The 19,076-nt window shown below is 36.9% G+C and overlaps 1 protein-coding gene across 2 annotated transcripts in view; it reads left to right on the forward strand.

The window, feature by feature from the left end:
- Positions 1 to 13,725, forward strand: part of LOC127539131 (1,5-anhydro-D-fructose reductase-like) — a 29,182-nt gene extending 15,457 nt beyond the window's left edge. The window contains exons 7-10 of one of the 2 annotated variants that reach the window (XM_051963149.1): positions 427 to 490; positions 2,570 to 2,653; positions 7,939 to 8,021; positions 13,299 to 13,725. In XM_051963149.1, coding sequence (XP_051819109.1) covers positions 427 to 490; positions 2,570 to 2,653; positions 7,939 to 8,021; positions 13,299 to 13,341 — 274 coding nt within the window. In that variant the 3' untranslated portion in view covers positions 13,342 to 13,725. The remainder of the gene's footprint in view (positions 1 to 426; positions 491 to 2,569; positions 2,654 to 7,938; positions 8,022 to 13,298) is intronic. The other variant, XM_051963150.1, reaches the window with a different exon arrangement.
- Positions 13,726 to 19,076: the final 5,351 nt, after the last annotated feature.

Consider the following 19,076-nt stretch of genomic DNA (forward strand, 5'->3'; position numbering starts at 1 on the left):
GAGCTTTGAAGTGAGCGAAGGATTATGCTGAGAAAGTACAGACCAGATTTGGAGGATAACTTGTACAAAAGCAAGATAGTGGGAGATGGAATATTGTGTACATAGGACTAGTAGACCAGTGTGGTTAGAATGTATAGTGTGTGGAGTAGTGTAATAAACAGTAAGCTTAGGAAGGTAGGAGTCAGGTTGTGAAAATGTGAAATATAAAACACCAGAAGTTTGTATCTTGAGATTATTAAAACTTTTTGTGTGGGGGTGTGACAATTTCAGGCCCTTATTTAATAATACTAACTTGGCAGACATTTGGATAGATTGGAGAAGGGAGAATGTGGATGCAGGGAGTCTAGAGGAATGGTGATAAAGGAAGAGAATGGGTAGGCTGGTGTTTAGTCTACTGTTTAACTTTCTTGTGTTCCCTCTCTCTAGTGATTTCTTCAATGAGCCTATTATTAAGAAGATTGCAGAAAAATATAAGAAATCTGTGGCTCAGGTATTGGGATGAACAGTTCCGCCATATTTGCTGGATGGTATTCAGCAAACTTGATAAATGTTTATTGGGTCCCTTCCATGTAAAATATACTCTACTAGACTCTCTGGGAGAGTCAAAAATAAATAAAAACCAATCCCTACTTTTCAAAAGAAATAAGATATGTGTTAGAGTATACAGCTCTAACATCAGCACTTTCTTCATTCAGGTTTAATTGTGATGAAATGAATTATTTACAAGTTATTGAACATTTATGAAAGGAAATTTACTTTGTCCTAAACAGCAAGAATATGCAACAAATGGTACTTAGCTACTCTGGACAAGCTTTCCCTTGTCTCTTTTTGGAAATGTATATAATTGGGGGTCAGCAGAATAACTTGTGTGGTCTTGAACACCCTCCATATCTGAGAGGCTGAGACTCCACAGGAATGGACTTGTTATGCCCCTACATAATCAGGAAGCTGGAGGCAATCAGGTCATGAGGCAGTTTTGTCCTAGATCTGCCTAGTGTTGATTGAAGAAAGAGGGATGGGAGGAAAGAAAACTATTTTAAGAAAGGTAAAACTGGTTAAATCTAGGGGATAGATTTATTTTCTTTTAAATAAAACCTCCCCATGTTGTAAATGGAAAGAAGTTGCATTAGGGAAATGCTGGCCCTATCATATACTATCCATTAGTTGTGAAGTCTTGAGAATCTTCTAGAGGACCTTCCATCATTTAAAGGCTTATAGAGTTTTTACTAGGCAGTCTGGCTAGCATAGACATTACTAAGGAGAAAAGGGGGAAACAAAATAAAACAAAAGTATGAAGGAGAATAAAAACCAGAAATCCTAAGATTTTTCTTTCCTTTTCTGAAAAACTATATCTCAAGTCTCAGTCTGGTTCATTTGGTGAATGACGGCAAATCATTCATGGGCCTTTCAGTGTCCCAAGAGCCTAAGGAGAAATGATGATGATGATGATGGTGGTGGTGGTGGTGGTTTACATGTTTAACAATTCACAATTTAATCTCTTCCCTAAATATAAGAATAAGAACAGAAGTATCTGTAGCATTCCCTAGCAAACTAATTTCTTCAGAATATTTTACAAAAGTGTATTGGAAGACACAATTTATTTTAAAAATTCATTTTGTTCTACTGTCATAATTACTAGAGTATGAAGCTCACTGACCTTCCTCATATGACATGGTGACAGAATTTGGCTAATTAATTTAGACTTTGGTGATGATATTAATGAGGTCCTAAATGCTGTGGGCATTTGGCAGAGAAAGACTCAAGTATTGATTGAATTTTTCCCTGGGGCAGACAGGGAAAAGGCGCTGATAGAGATCAGTTTAGCTTAGTGGAACCCCACTCCCTGTGGAGGTTCCCCCCCAATATTCCTGTGTCCAGTCAGAAATCTAATAGGATCCCTGAGACCCTGAGGTCCATCCTCTGAGGCTGCTGCTCTCATTTGGGTCAGTCTGCCATTCCACCTTGTCTCATGATATCTTTCCCCTTACGCCTCCCTCATGTCGCATGGTGTTTCTGCTAACCTCACTCCGCCTTATGGTGTCTCTCTTTTCAACCCCACTTCTCCTTATAGCTAACTAACTCTTTTGGAGTCTAAATCCCTTTTGGGATTTAGCCTGCCAGCTAAGGACATATTCCAACACAGGTACCTTTTCTACTGAGTAATTGTGAGTTCCACTAAGGAACTTGAAGTTTCCATAAATAATTATGAAAACTCCTTTCTTGCTTTACTACATGTTCTCTTATTCTATTTCATATTTACCATTCCTAGTGTCTTTTATATCCCTTCATTTTGTCTGTAACCTCTTCTCCTAAATAAACCTACCTTTTGCCAAAGAGAATGGCCATTGTAAATACTTCATGTAACCAAAACCCAACATTTGGTGCTTTACCTAAAGCACATCAGCTGGTGCTACATCTGCCATATCAATATCATTAATAATTATTTATTGGAATGATTATTTTTGGGGTAGGGAGGCATTAAAATAATTATACAAAATTTTACTCTTTGTAGGGAAAAACTATAATTAGCTGACACCAAGCAATCTCTATGTTTGGGTTTTTTCTACAGGTTTTGATCCGATTTCATATACAGAGAAATGTGATAGTAATCCCTAAATCTGTCACACCAAGTCGAATAAAAGAGAACTTTCAGGTAAATATGACTGGTTGGTAGGTGACTGGGCCAACAATTAATTTACAAGTCATCAGGCCAAAAGGTATGAAGGGAATTGTCTTTCAGCAATCTCCTTAGATTTCGGGATCAGGGAGTTTGAGATAGGAGAACAGAGTGGGACAGGTACTACTAAATCTGTAATCAGAAAATCTGAGTTCAAATCCTAGCTCTGCTATCATTTAACTCCTTCAGGCCTATAAAAATGAAGAGTTTGAACCAGATAATTTCTAAGTTTCCTTCCAATTCAATCTATGATCCTATGATGGAGTCACAGGCAGGTGGAGTGGGTTATGTCAGGGAAAATGAAGATATCCTTAGATAATAGAAAAAAAACATGGAAGAGCTCCCAAGAGTATCTTGGAGTTACCCTTGGGCAGTGTCTTCACTGAGATGTTGTTACTACTCCTTTCTCAAACCTTTTTTTGGTACATTCATATTTTCCTCTATCCATTTATGTATTTAAAATTCCTTCCTACTGAATTCCTGGATATTAAATTACTTCCTTTTATCCTCTATTCAAAACTTCCTTTCTCTCTGGGTAACAGGACTGTTTAATAACTAGATATTAAGGATTGAGACATTATTATCTGCTTAGGTAAGGGTGTAAATGATTGATTGGATTAAAGAAATAATTTTTTAAATCAAATGAATATCTAATTAATAGACTGTATATGAAAGATAGAAATTAGCCTGGCTCAAGTGCCTAGAGAGTCAGATTGGAGTCAAAAATCCCTGGATTTATTTCCTTTGATACATACTTTATGTGTATGTGTGACACTGGACAAATCACTTAATTTCAGCTCTAAGACTAGGAACTCCCAGGCTAGGAATTGCGCAAATCAGTGGAAACATAGGCCTGGATGCCCTCCCTTCTCCACCCCACCCAACCAAAATAGGAGAGAGATTGTTAAGGGGAGGTCAGGGTAGCTTCCTTTTTCTTCAGGCTGCTAACTCTTTTACCCAAGGAAGGCAGATGAACAGGGTTTAACAGTTTCTAGAAGGTTATCAACCCCACCTCCTTGTCCAAATCAAAGCTAGTGAAAAGACCAAATGATGAAGTTTATAAAGTGCTTATTACTAGGCCTGGTCTGTAATAAGGATTATATGAATACGCTTAATTCTTTTCCTTTCCCATTAAAAAAAAAATTTCTTTTTTTTAGTGTGAACTTAATCATCATTTCAAATAAATCAAACATTAAATCAAACATTTAAATATGAAAGAGAGGGGAAGAGAGAAACAGAGAGAGGAAAGGAGGGAGAGAAAGAGAAAGGGAGAAAAAGAGAGGGAGAGAGGGAGAGAGAGAGAGAGACAGAGAGAGAGAGAGAGAGAGAGAGAGAGAAAAGAGAGACAGAGAGAGAGAGAGACAGAGAGACAGAGGGACAGAGAGACAGAGAGAGAGATTCAGATACTTACTAATTTTGGCCAGGGCAAGTCACTTAACCTTGCTTACTTCAGTTTCCTCATCCAGTAAAATGAGCTGGAGAGTAAAATGGCAAAGTACTCCAATATCTTTGCCAAGAAAACCTCAAATGAGGTCATGAAGAGTTGGAAACAACTAAGCAACAACAAAAACAAGAAATTGAACTTTATATTTTGCTTCTAAATATATATATATATGTAATTTAACAAACTAGTAACAAAACTGCTCCCTCCCCCCTTTTTTGCCATTTCTCTTCTGAGCATTGAAAAATGTATTTCTAATGTTTTGGTTTTTTTCCTCTCATATCTATTGCTTTTCTCTAATCTACCACCATCATTCCCCCTTCTCCCAATCCAGGGAACATTATAGGAACTCACAAAGTTGAGATGGTAATTGTAAAGTATTACAGTAATTAGGTCACTTTGTAAGTACTCCAACAGTGAGAATGCAACTTGGGACCTTTGTGGAACTGGTTGAGACTCTTAAGTCCTGGACAAGAATTTCTTAATCTGCTTTGATAAACTTTTATTTGCATTTTTTGATATCTTCATATTTGAATGGGAAATTTTATCCAAATACCAGGGATATAAAAATATCCAGGAATTCTTTGATAAGTACTGCTGCCAATCTTATTTATCAACATGAAGAGAAATTTTAATAACTGGTATGCTCAGAGCAGAGTGTCATGGTACTCAAAAACCAATTTAGAAACAAGTAACATTTCTACAAGTGTTACAGAAGACAAATTAGGATATTATTAGGAATTTTATAGAAGGAAAGTAAAAATTTATACATCAAAGAATGGATAACAAAAAGATACACATCAGGTAAATAAACAAACTGATTAGCAAATATTTGAGCTAAAGCTAATTTCTCAAGTTGGAATTTTGAAAATAGAGAAGGAACTGATCAGACAGTGTCAAGGTTGTAATTTGTGTCTGAGCTTAATTGAACAGGTATAATAAAGCTGAACCAGAAATTCTTCTCTCACTAATCTGAGCCAGAGTTTCATCTCTCAGCTAAATTTTCTAAGTTCCAGCCTGTTATGTGACTTACTGTCTCAGGCAAAATAGCAGCTGTACTAAAATTCTCTTAGGACACTGGTTATATAATGGTGACTTTGGAAAACTACTCTCTAAGTAACAATGCTTGTTTGAATATCAGTCATCAATGTGACATCTGTTGTAAACAGCAAAATGCAAGCTAATTCTTCTTAGCAATGGAACATTTTTTTTTTATCCTATATGAAACAGAACGTTAGATTGGGTCAGGTCAGAGCAAGTCAGAGCAGGTCAGGATCATTCTTGTCCAAACTGCTAGAAATAAGAGCAGATTGTTTATTTCAGAACAAATGAGATTAAAGGAAGTTTCTAAGTATATAGATACATAATATTCTGGAGTTGATTTAGAAAGGAATCATCTCATCAGGGATGGAGTAGTTTCCTGAATTATAATACTTTGAACTGCTATCCTTAGTTTGTGTTCATTAAAATCTAACCTCATAAACATTTATAGCCAGTTTTTCATTTCCTGGCTTTAAACTTCTCTTCAAATAAAAAGCCCCCTGACTTAGAGTCAAAAGACTTGAATTCAAGTCTTGGTTCTGATGCTTATCCCTTACCACTTAAGTCTCTCTATGCCTCATCTCATGTTCTTTTTCTTTTTAAAAATTTCTCTCTATAATTAAATTGTTGTTGTCCTTAGTCTTCAAAGAGGAACAAAATGGCATCACTATGTTAGAGCTGAGTTAAATATGTCTGATTGTGGCTGATCAGACCAATATGAGCTTGAAATGCTCTGACACAGGTTGGACACAAATAGTCTATGTGAACATTTGGGGCAGCTTCTCTAATTCTGGATATTTTGCATTTCCTTTGGGCTAATTCAATTCTGCTTAGCTCATAGAGCCCAGCACCTTCTCTGATGAGGGCATGCCATGCTGGGCAGTCCTGTGACATGTCATACAATCAATTCTAAAGTTCTTAAAAGAGACCTTGAGAGTGTCCTTATATCGCTTTTTCTGACCATCTTGTGAGCACTTGCCTGGTGTGAGTTCTTCCTAAAATATTGTTTTTTGGGGGGCAACTGTACATTTGGCATTCTAACAATATGGCCAACCTAACGGAATTGTATATTCTGCAGGAGAGTTGGAATGCTTGGTAGTTGCAAATCAAACCATATTAAACTCTGGAACAAATGAAGGTTTTTTTTTTTTTTTTGGACAGGATTGTTAGATTATGCAGTAAACATAGTATAATTAGTTTTCAAGAGAGCATATGACAAAATATCTCAAACTATTTTAGTGGATAAGGTAGTAGGATAGCATGTTGACAATAGTGACGTTAAGATGAATTCAGAACTAGTTTTGTAACCAGAGTAGTCATTCTTTAATATAATTCTAATTAATATAATACATTTAATATTTTATTAGCTAATTAATTAATGTGAATAAAACATCATTTAAATTACTATTTATATAATTATTTATATGATATGAATATATAATTATTTATATAAATATAATGATAATAAAATAATCAATATAAATAAATATCTAATTAATCTAATTCTTTAATATAATTCTCCAGGGAACAATAAGTTTGTCTCTGTGCATTTTGCCATTTGTATCAGTGGCTTGACTAAAGGCAAAAATGGCAAATGTGATTGATGGCTAGGACATTTTCCTGAATTTAATAAGATGACATTCATTAGGATAATTGTAAAATCTTATTTTGGGATTAAGAAAAATTAATTATAGAGACTGTAAAAGATCTGGCAATTTTAGCCTTATTTTCAAAATAAAGAGTTTGAACCATGTGGGAATGGTGATTTTGATGGTGATAATTGCTTTAACACTTTAAGGTTTATAAAATCCCATACATGCATGATCTCACTGTATCTTCATAAAAAAGCTTTTTTTCTCCACAATCCATAATAAATAAAAAAAGTTTATATATATAAAAGATTTATTTATTTATTTTTTAATAGTCATTTATGCCATGAATTTGTGGGGGATTGGTTCCAAGAACTCAGGCTTCTCTGGGTGGAGCAGGCTCATGTTTCAGTTAAACCTAAGTGCCTTTTTGTTTGGCTTCCTTCTTCTTCTGATCATTTTCCTTTACTGCTTCAGGAAGCTATCTCTGCTCTTAGAGTGTTTAATATGCTCAATTATGGACATTAATTCTCTTGGCTAGAATCTTGCCCTTAATTTGTTTGTTGACAACAATGCCAGTGGCATGTTGAGTAACATTATAGACCAGTTTTGCCAGGGTCACATTTGTGGGGTATTCCTTGTTGAACTGTGTCCATACCCTCGATATCTATAATATCACCTTTCTTGCATATTTGCATATATATAGTCAAAGGAACCATTCCATGTTTTCGAAAGAGCCTAGGAAGCATGTATCTGTCCCTCTCCTCTTTCCTTTGATGGTCCTCATTTTGGCAACTTATTCAAATGCAGCTGGGCTGCCCCAATAAGGAAAGAAGACACCAAGGAAAGGACCATAAGGACCTTTTGAGGAAGGTAGAGTCATTCATTCAAAGAGAACCAATTAACATTCTAGGTGATATTAAGTTTGAATTGGATTTAAATGTCACAGAATGGCACAAAATCATCAACTTTACTTATGCTTCCATAATTATAGAATTCCAGTGCAAGGCAACTATTATTTTCCTTATTAAATGGATGAGGATACTAAGGCTTAGGGAATGACTTATCTAAGATCATACAGTGTTCCACAGTGGGTCTTCCCAACTTCCTCTATACTACACTACTTCTCCATAGATTATGTCTAGCCTCTTTTTTTCAATAATAAATTTTATGATATTCTATGGTTCTAGGTGTTTGATTTTGAACTTTCAAAAGAAGACATGGATTCCCTCCTTAGCCTGAATAGGAATCTTCGATTGGCTACATTTCCTTAGTAAGTCTACCTTCCCTTCCTTCTGTTTTAAACAGCGGGATGTTCATCAATGATAATTATTGAACATGATTGCTTATAGCAGGGAGGAGGATTTTACTAGTTTCATTGTCACAACAAAAATCATTTAAATTGAAGATGAGCTTTGAAATGCTTCAAATGTAAAGACAGATGTTGGAATCTTGCATGCTTACTCCAACTTCATTTCCATTTTCAGAAAATCAAATACTAGGGACCAGATACAGGGCATTGCTTGCCCAAATTTTTCATTTTGCAGAGACAGAAGCATAACTTGTATTTGTTGCATTTTAATCAGTAAGGGACAATTTTCTTCTGCTCTGCCCAAATATTTGAACTTTTTGTTATACTCACCTGTTATATCTGCTCCCTCTTGTCTGTCTCCTTGTCATTGTACAAGCTGCCTCAGATGTCACTTTACTTCATATCACACTCAGCTCAGTAACTTAGAACTCCTAAATTCCTTCAAAAGGTTTTCCCATATTCCCCCTAAGTATTAATGTTCCCTTCCTCAAATGTCAGCATTTTCTATATGTTGCATATGTACTTTTCTCTGTACATGTTATATCACTCTAATAGAGTTATGAGAGTAGAAAGTGCTGTATTTTTCTGGGGCAGGGAGAAAGAGGGGAGAAATTCTCCCCCTTTTGTCTTTGTAACCTCAGCATTCACACAATGTCTAATGGCTCATGAATACTTAATGAATGATTGTTCATCAGTTTGCCAGAAACCCTCCCACTTATTTTCTAAACATACATCTCAGAAATGTATAAACAGGTGGTATATAAATATACTTTACTTTGCCAAGTAGATATGAGGGTGGAGGACTTTTAGTTAATTTCCTATAGTTAAGCAAGTGATATCCTATTCTGGGGAAACAAAAAGCAGTAGTTATCAGTTTTAGCTGGGGGTCAAGAATCATGGGATTAACTCTAACCCAATCCTGAGACAGGATTACTCAATAGGATTTTGGAGTCCTGAAATTAAAAGTCTGTAATTATACTGCAGAGGGGAAAAGGGGGGTGTTCTATGGAATAGGAATGCTTAGAATCAATACTTGTCCTTTTTTACACCTTAAATCCAAGCCCTTCCCTTGATGCCTTATTGGCTAACTACCAGAGGTCACAACCTCTTTGGTGGAAAGTGGCAATAGAAAATGCTGAAGAAAAAATGTTAATTATTTTTTCTTTGGTGGAGGAAGTTTCCATGTCAAAAGTCTTCCATAATGATGAAATCAGGGATTCTTCTGAAATCATATGTGTCCTAAACAAGTATATGATGTGCCTAAATTGAAAATCCACAAAAATCCAAAAAATACACAAAATGGAATCATTTTGAAATCAGCTCTGACTTTTTTCAGTGACTCCCTTGGACTATTCAAACTCAACTAAGTAAATTTACAGGTGATTTTGTTTTCAAAATTCTTGCAAAAGTAGTTTTCGACATTTACCCTCACAAAAGCTTCTGATCCAAATTTTTCTCCTTCCTTTTCCTTTTCTCTCTCCCTTAGACAACAAGTAATCCAGTATATGTTAACATGTGTAATTCTGCTACACATATTTCCATATTTATCATGCTACACAAGAAAAATCAGATCAGAAAAGAAAATGAAAAAGAATAAAACAAACAAATTAAAACAAGATGAAAATATTATGTTGTGATTCACATCCAGTCCCCAAAGTCCTCTCTCCTGATGCAGATAATTGTCTATGATTTATAGACATCTCTATATGTCTATCATGCTTTAGTGGTGAATGATTGTGATGATGGATCAATTAGGAGCAGATAGAATGGTAGGTGAAAGTCAAGGTTGTTCTGGCCACTTATCCTTTCTCAATGGCGAAATCAAGGCAAGGAACTATGGTAGAATTGAAATGATCATGTTTAGTCTATGTGAGAATTAGATGGAGGCTGGAATGCTAGGATGGGGAACAAGGAAATAAAAATATAAAAGGAAAAATGTAGGGATTCAGCAAATGATTGTAATTAGAAATAGAGAACCATTTTCACAAGAGGAAGAAGGGGCCGACAGGGGAATTAGATTCTTCAGATAGGACAGCCAATAGGAAATCAGGAGAAGGAGTGAACTGCATCCAAATGAGGAGACCACTGAGGGAAGAGTAATAATGTAATCAGGGGGTGGAGATTCACACTCACGTGGGGGGAATTATTCACGCCTGATAGGTTGTGACCTCCGGTAGTTAGCCAATAAGGTATCAAGGGAAGGGCTTAGATTTAAGGTGTAAAAAAGGACAAGTATTGATTCTAAGCATTCCTATTCCATAGAACACCCCCCTCTTCCCTTCTGCAGTATAATTACAGACTTTTAATTTCAGGACTCCGAAATCCAATTGAGTAATTTCTCACAGTCTAGAATTTAAGGTCCAAGATAGGAACTTAATTTACATTAGGAACAGAAAGGGAAACCACAGACAAGAATTTGGGTCAATCAAATGCCTGCATAGACTTAGTAGGTGTTGAAGATGTAAATCAGCTGTAAATTTACTTAGTTGAGTTTGAATAGTCCAAGGGAGTCATTGATAAAAGTCAGAGCTAATTTCAAAATGATTCCAATTTGTGTATTTTTTTGATTTTTTGTGGATTTTCAGTTTAGGCACATCATATACTTGTTTAGGACACATATGATTTAGAAGAATCCCTGATTTCATCATTATGGAAGACTTTTGACATGGAAACTTCTTCCATCAAAGAAAAAATTATTAACATTTTTTTCTTCAGCATTTTCTTTTTTTTTTTTTTAATTTTAATATCTTTTTATTGATAGAACGCATGCCAGGGTAATTTTTTACAGCATTATCCCTTGCATTCATTTCTGTTCCGATTTTTCCCCTCCCTCCCTCCACCCCTTCCCCCAGATGGCAAGCAGTCCTTTACATGTTGAATAGGTTACAGTATATCCTGGATACAATATATTGTGCAGAACCGGACAGTTTTCTTGTTGCACAGGGAGAATTGAATTCAGAAGGTATAAATAACCCGGGAAGAAAAACAAAAATGCAAGCAGTTTATATTCATTTCCCTTTATTCTTTCTCTGGGTGTAGCTGCTTCTGTCCATCTTTGATCAATTAAGGCTCTCTTTATCGAAGAGATCCACTTCCATCAGAATACATCCTCAAACAGTATCGTTGTTGAGGTATATAATGATCTCCTGGTTCTGTTCATTTCACTCAGCATCAGTTCATGTAAGTCTCGCCAGTTCTTCAGCATTTTCTATTGCCATTTTCCACCAAAGAGTTATCTTATAATCAAAATTTATAAAAGAAAACTTTATCAAAAACAATGTATAGAAAAAGTCTAATATCTGCAGTATTACGTATCTTAAACCCACACTTCTGAAAAGAAAAGAGGAAACTAAATCGTCACATCTCTTTTTTTGGGGACCAAATGTGGTAATTATCATTTCATAATGTTTAGTTTCAGTTATTATAATATTCTTTGTAGTCATCATTATTATGCCACAGTTCTCTTTTAGTGTCCTGACTCAGTATCCCTAATTATCCTGACTCAGTCCTGCCTCAGTTTCCCTGCTTCTCAGTCCTGCAAATCCTCCCTTCCCTCTTTATCAGAAAACTTGATAAGGATAAAAGATCTTATGTTTTAGAATATCAGAATGCCTCTCCCTATCCCAAGCTATTGGAATGTCAGATACCGTCTTATCAAGACACCTCTCCCCATATCGGGGAGCCTCCCCCTGATTATGTCATCTCATCTACGGAGACTCCCCCGACCCTTTCAGAGTCCCCTTCTGGCTCTCAGCATCCTGCCTCTGCCCCTGCCTCGATCTACCTCCTGAGTCTGAGCCACGTGTATATACATCATTGAGAACTCACATTGTTAGCTGGATTCTTGGAGGCGATAGTCTCATTCAGCCCTGGGACCAAACCATGGATCCTTTGGTTCCAGTAAATCTCTCCCTTTTAAATAAATTATTAAATACTCTCTAATCTCTATCCCGTTCAGTTTCTCCGTCATTATAATCATGTATATTATTTTTTCTTCCAGTCAATTGATATATTAGGACTCTTTGGTCTCCTGATCTTTATGAGGGGCCCTGGGTCAGAAAACCCTGAATCTCTTGACAATCCCTCGCTACCTTTTTACTTGGCTTTGGGAAACTCCTAAAATAATCCCCACTTTCAACTGTCTTGGAGATCCTGGCCTCCAGAATAATCACCACCCATTACTGATTTAGAGATTACTCCCTCTGTTCCCCCGGGCCACAGAAAGCTAAATAGAATTGAACTCTGTATCCCAAATTGCTGTTACCTTCCTAATCAGGAGCTCACTGAGAACTGCTCTGTCAATAAACCCTTTTTGCCAAAACTCAACTTGGAGACTGGGACTTCTTGTAAAACCTGCAACACCAGTCTGGGAAATTCCCCAAAAGCTGTTAAGGTGTCTAACAATTCATTCATAGTCCTAAATACTACGCATTACTATAACCCTCTTATATTCAGCTGATTCCCAATTTTATAATACCATTAATCTGGAACTAATTCTCTCAATAACATCAATATTTTGGTCTTTGCAGAATTAACTAATGACAACAGTGAAAATAACAATAAATCTTTCTTAGGTTGGGAGTTAAAAGGTATACCAAAGGATGTTTTGTTCATGTAACCATCTATACCATGCTTTGCAAATTGTCACATGGAATAGGGTCTTATATAATGATTAGGATTGATTAAACTGTTTAAGAGACAGTATGGGGTGCTGGATAGAGAGATGATGTGAAAGCTAAGAAGATGGGTTCAATCTCTGGCTCTGACAAATGGAGCAAGTCCCTTCACTTTTGAGGAGTTGAGGTGAAATACGGTGGGGTGTGGGGAGTGGGAGGCAAATTAGGGTTCTGAGCACAAAAACTGTCCTCCCATCTATTTTTACTAATAATATTACCAATAACTTACTAAATATACTAAATATAATTTACTAATAATGTTTTTTTACATTTTTAAAGTGTTTTTCTTTTTTAAAACAAACAGGGGACCCCTACTCAAAGCAGCTTTCTAAGACTCTAAAATACAGAGAAGGTGGGGGTTTCCTCACCAAGGGGTCCCTGTGTGAGCGAAATCATTAGTCTCATCCTTCCCACTTCCAGCCATAGCTGCATTAACACCTATGTAAGCTACTAAAGGCTGTTAAGACTAACTTAATAAACATTATAGAAACAATGCACATTATTCAGTTCAAATGCTTATTTGTTAAATTCATACCAAGATCTTTTCTTTCTGTTTTTGTAGTGCTAAAAATCACAAAGACTATCCTTTCAACATAGAATACTGAAGATGATCTCCACTGGCCTTCTTGTTTTGCCTTTCCCAGCAGAATGCAAAGACAGCAATCTTAACTTCTAGAAAACTTCCTCTATATCCCATACCCCAGAAAGTGATTTGTAGTTTAAAAAAAATGTATAGAGGAGCAGCTTTGATTGGGAAATATAAAGAATTGGAGGGTGGCCAAACTTTGCATTTTTTTGCAGTCTCTAGTGCTGTCTAAGCAACTGAAGACAGTATATTAAGATATTTTAGAATACTGACCTATAAATCACCAATAATCTGTATGTTATAGTACCTAACTATACCTTATCCAGTTAATTCACTGTGGAGAAATACATGATATAAATAAAGTAATGGTAAGTGAAATAATAAAGATTCAATTTGATCATAATGTGTTTTTTTTTTTTTTGACTCAGATGTATTTGGAAATGTTGAGATAAACCAAAGATTTGGGGGTATTAAGATGTGGATTTCAGTGATATCTCTGAAAGAATCATGCTCAATATTAATAACCAAATTAAAAAAAACCATATGATCATCTCAATAGATGCAGAAAAAGCATTTGATAAAATACAACTTCCATTCCTATTAAAAACACTTGAGAGTATAGGAATAAATGGACTTTTCCTTAAAATAATCAGTAGCATCTATTTAAAACTATCAGTAAGCATCATATGTAATGGGGACAAACTGCAACCATTTCCAATAAGATCAGGGGTGAAACAAGGTTGCCCACTATCACTATTACTATTCAATATTGTATTAGAAATGCTAGCTGTGGCAATAAGAGTTAAGAAAGAAATTAAAGGAATTAGAGTAAGTAATAAGGAAACCAAATCATCACTCTTTACTGATGATATGATGGTAAACTTAGAGAACCCCAGAGATTCTACTAAAAAGTTATTAGAAATAATCCACACCTTTAGCAAAGTTGCAGGATACAAAATAAATCCATATAAGTCATTGGCATTCTTATATATCACTAACAAAATCCAACAGTCAGAGTTACAAAGAGAAATTCCATGTAAAGTAACTACTGATAGTATAAAATACTTAGGAATCTATCTGCCAAGGGAAAATCAGAAACTTTATGAGCAAAACTACAAAACATTTTCCACACAAATTAAGTCTGATCTAACCACCTGGAAAAATATTAAATGCTCTTGGATAGGGTGAGAAAATATAATAAAGATGACAATACTACCTAAAATAATCTATTTATTTAGCGCTATACCACTCAATCTCCCCAAAAAAACTATTTTAATGACCTAGAAAAAATAACAACAAAGTTCATATGGAAAAACAAAAGGTCAATAAGAATCATGCTCAAACCTACCTCCAAGTCAAGCATGATATTTACTTGGGCATCTACTTGGAGTAAGGGGTGACATACTCTGTGTGCTTCCTCCTTAAGGGAGAGGGACAACTGAATAAGGAGAGGATTTATATACAGTAGGGAATAAGGGGAAAAAATGTAACTGGAGAATTGTGTGATCTCTGAGGAGATGTTTGCATATTTTTAAGCAATCTCAGAAAAGTTCCTGTGATAGTGAAGAAGGAACCCCTGAAGTACTCAGGCGAGAGAAAAACAAGGCAGCCAAAATAATGAAGTTTTAAGAGCATTTATTGCTAGCTATCAACTGAACCCCATCACCAACACTGGAAGGGTCAGTAATGAGTGGCCTGAGGGCCATATATTTATAGAAAGAAAAGAGAGACATCAAAATGTTTCTTGATACATTTGTCATAAGGACTGAAGGAGATAGGGTGAGATCTTTCAAGACAGTTGTGAAAATCGAGTAAGGCTTCATCTATTTCAAAATATGAGTAGGCCTGAAGGACTTTAAGCATTAAGTCAAGGGCATACTTAAAGTCTCCTCCCTGCTATCCCCCTAAGGGTATACTTAAGTTCCCTTCTTGTTATCCTCCCTATTTCAACCAAATATGGGCAACTATATACTTATTAGTCAAGTTCAATTTCTTGGGTAGTTCCCGCATTTAGAATGTAAGATCCTTAGCCAATAAGGATGAGGGTCAGTGGTGGGAGGGGGAATTTGCGTTAGGTTGATTAAAAGCGTTGACCCTGCCCCCTACGATGCTTCCTCCCTTCCATTGTCTTTTCAATGGGTGGGTCCCCGGATTCTCTCGAGAACATATAATAAACTTTGCTTTTGCTTCTAGAGATCTCTCCAGTCTTTTTTTATTAATGGTTTCTGACCCACACAGGACTTTCTATTCTAAATAGGAGGCAAAAAGTTATTACTCTAAGGGGGTCATTCTCAGGCAGCAGTAAGCAGCATTTCTTTATACCATCTGCATTAGGGAGTAAAGAACTAATAATAAACTTCTAACTACAAAGATTCAAGATTATGTTTCTCACGGTCCCATTTTGGGGCGCTTTTCTACTTCACTCCCCCCTTTTCTTGACACCGTCAGAGACTGGATTCATCAGAGGCCAGGGGAGAGTAAGTGACCCTGGCAATAAACAATTTAACAGCCCGGATCCTCTTCCTGATATATGTGGTTAAACAATCAAACAGGGGCAATCAGTAGATCCAGCAGAAACAGGGTAAGGGGGCCTATCAGGGAGGTCACAAGAGAGGTTACTCAGGGGAAGCAATTGAAAAGTGACTTGGACTAAGACATTGATTGACGTTGATATGTCTCCCGGTCCTTGATCCGCTGTCTATCTGCAGAGAGGGACTCTCTTATTACCCCAGAGTTGTTAACATAGAAACAGCAAGCTGAGCTGAGGGCCATATGTACCCCTCCTTGCTTAAGATAGAGAAAAATCTAGCCCCCAGTGATTATGTAGGACCACCTTTGCCAAGGAGTGCAGAGACTTCTCCAAGAAGGATATTTAATTTCCCAGGTCCTTCAATTCCTGGTCCGCCTGGAAACCCAGAGCCAATAGCGGGCTGTCCCCATGGATCAGGGCAGCGGTCCCCACAGCTGTGGGGGTAGTTAAACCCACCAGGAAGGGAACTAGAGTAGGAGCAGAACTCCTTGCCCTATCTAACAGACCAAAATGTTCTTTGGCCCCTTCTTAGAATACAGATAGACCTGAGGGAACAGGTACACAAGCAGGCAAAGCTCAAGGGATTCTTTCAAGGTTAAAGTGAATTCACTGATACAAGGGGTTTATCCCATAGTACATGCACAATAGGACCCTGCAGGGGCCGTATTAGAGATTTTTACAGTATCTTTGTGTGGGGAAAGGGTGACAACTTCCACACAGTGCTTCTTGTATGGGAGTGCTCTAGATTGGAGCCCTCCAATTTGATGCACCGTGCCTCCCCCTTACCCCCTCCCAAAGTTACCCTGGGAACATAGGCAGTGCACTCCAGGGCAGGTTCTCAGCCGAGAGTAAAAGACTCAGGATGGAAGGGGCCTTTGTCCCCCAGGTGGCACGTAGACCTATGCCCACAAAGTAGGGGGGGAAGGGGAGGTAGGTCCAGGCAGAGCCAGCAGCTTGTGGGAGGGTGGGGCTGGTCAGATTTATCAGCCGGTGTATCCCATCAAGGGCTGACATAAAGGTCCCATAGGGACACAGCGGTCCTCGGGGAGTGGAGGCTGAGGAGGTGTATTAGGGCCTATGGGGATGTTTTCCCTCGGCAGAGTCCTTCTTTGGGCTAATTAATCTGAACTAGTGAGAGAGCGGGTGGGCAGAAGTACCTAGGGCAAAGTAAACAGGAAACTAAGGGTTCCCATTCTTCCTCTTTTCTCAATTGCCTATCTCTTCTTCCCACCCACCCCTTTTCTCTCAGGCAAATGGAATCATCAAAAAAAAAAAAAAAAAAAAAGCAAATAAATTGTCAATTAACCATCCCACATATAAAACCCAAGAATGAATTCCTATACATATCATAGTAGGGTTTCCTAAAAATCATTCAAACATAACAGCAAGAGTTACACAATTTTAACAATTTCCATCCCAATCTCAATACACAGTAATAAATGACCCATGGAGGGTTTAATAGTCATTCATCAACCATTTTCCAATTCCCATATCAGTCTATCAGGGGCAGGGGGCGAAGCATCTCATCCAAAAACTGCTTCATGCTGATAAGGGGCAAAGACAGTCTGAGGTAGAAAGCACAAGGACTGCTGCAAGATGTGAGGAGGTCAAAATAGACCGGCCAGCAGCTGCCCATGGAAAGAAACATGTTTGTCTCACAGGACAGCCAAATGCCTGTCAGCTGTAGTCCCAATAAAAACAGCAGTTGGGTTTCACAGACCACTGTTAATTGTCCTCTCATCATTTAGAAACCTATAAAAACCTGAATATCTTCGGACACAAATGTCTAGTAACAGATAGATGACCAGGTCAAACACTCATTTGCCTAAGTATTTAGGATACAATGATTACATAAGACCATATTGGAAACAGCAAGGTATGACATAATTGAATTGCATTAACAATTCTAGTGACCATTGGCTCCTATTAGGCACATGAGGAGAAAAACAATGCAGAAATATGAGTATAACGTAATATAAAAACTGATCCTTCAGCACATACAGTACATAGGATAAAGAAGCCTTAATCCAGTCATACTCCAGGTAATTGTCCCACTAACCATCAGAAGGTGGAGCTTAAAAACTCCCTATAAATATTAATTACAAGCCTAACAAATTTTACTTCCAATAACAAATTCCATTGAACAAAGTTTCAGGTAGATCCCAAACAGGTATTTACCATGACATTATATTGATAACAGTAAGAAATTTGTTCCAATAAGTTCTCAAGTCATCTTTCATATCTAAGTAGGCAGTGTCATAAGTTGAACATTATACAAATCATTTTGCTTTAAAATACCTAATACATAGAAAAATTCCAAATTACATATTGCCTATAACAGAGACATTTCTAAAAGGACAAAGAAAAAAACTATTATTTTCAGAAGTCCTTTAAATGATGGGCATACAATCAATATACTCAATTAAAACTTATACAGAATATCCTAATAGCACATAAAGGAATCTGAAAGATTCTTTAAAACATCAATTAAACTTTTAAAGATAACTTTACCAAATTATAGATCACATTTATAACTATATTCCTTAAGCAAGGAAATCATTATGTATTCAAAAAACAAAAACAAAAACAAATACAGGCTGTCCCTTTAAAATCACAGTTGCTCCTGTCAGCTGGCTGCAACTTGACAAAAAAAAAAAAAAAAAAAAAAAAAAAGCTTGCACACATTTAGTGGGGGGAAGGGGGAGGAAAGGGAAAAGGAAGGTGAGCTAAATCTGCACAAAAGATCCCCCCCCCCCCCGTTCCCACTCAGGCTTCCCCACACAGAAATCCTTCCATTAAAACCCTTCCTACTTAACTCTTTTCTTTCCCTCAGCTACATACTATAAACACATTTTAACAATCCTTCTATTAGATACAGGGAAAAGGACTGGCTAGCGAAACAGAGCCAAAGGCTATCTCGCTGGGGCCTCCAAATGAAGTGCCCAGGTGAGAGAAAAACAGGGCAGCCAAAATAATGAAATTTTAAGAGCGTTTATTGCTAGCTAGCGACTGAACCCCAACCCCAACACAGGAGGGATCAGTAATGAGTGGCCTTAGGGTCATATATTTACAGAAAGAAGAGAGAGACATCAAAATGTTTCTTGATACATTTGTCATAATAAAGGAATTTCTATTCTAAATAGGAGGCAAAAAAAAGTTATCACTCTGAGGGTGTCATTCTCAGGCAGCAGAAAGTAGCATTTCTTTAAGCTTATCAGGTTGTC

Source organism: Antechinus flavipes, chromosome 5 (genome assembly GCF_016432865.1).
Source record: "Antechinus flavipes isolate AdamAnt ecotype Samford, QLD, Australia chromosome 5, AdamAnt_v2, whole genome shotgun sequence".
In the NCBI taxonomy this organism is placed as follows: Eukaryota; Metazoa; Chordata; class Mammalia; order Dasyuromorphia; family Dasyuridae; genus Antechinus; species Antechinus flavipes.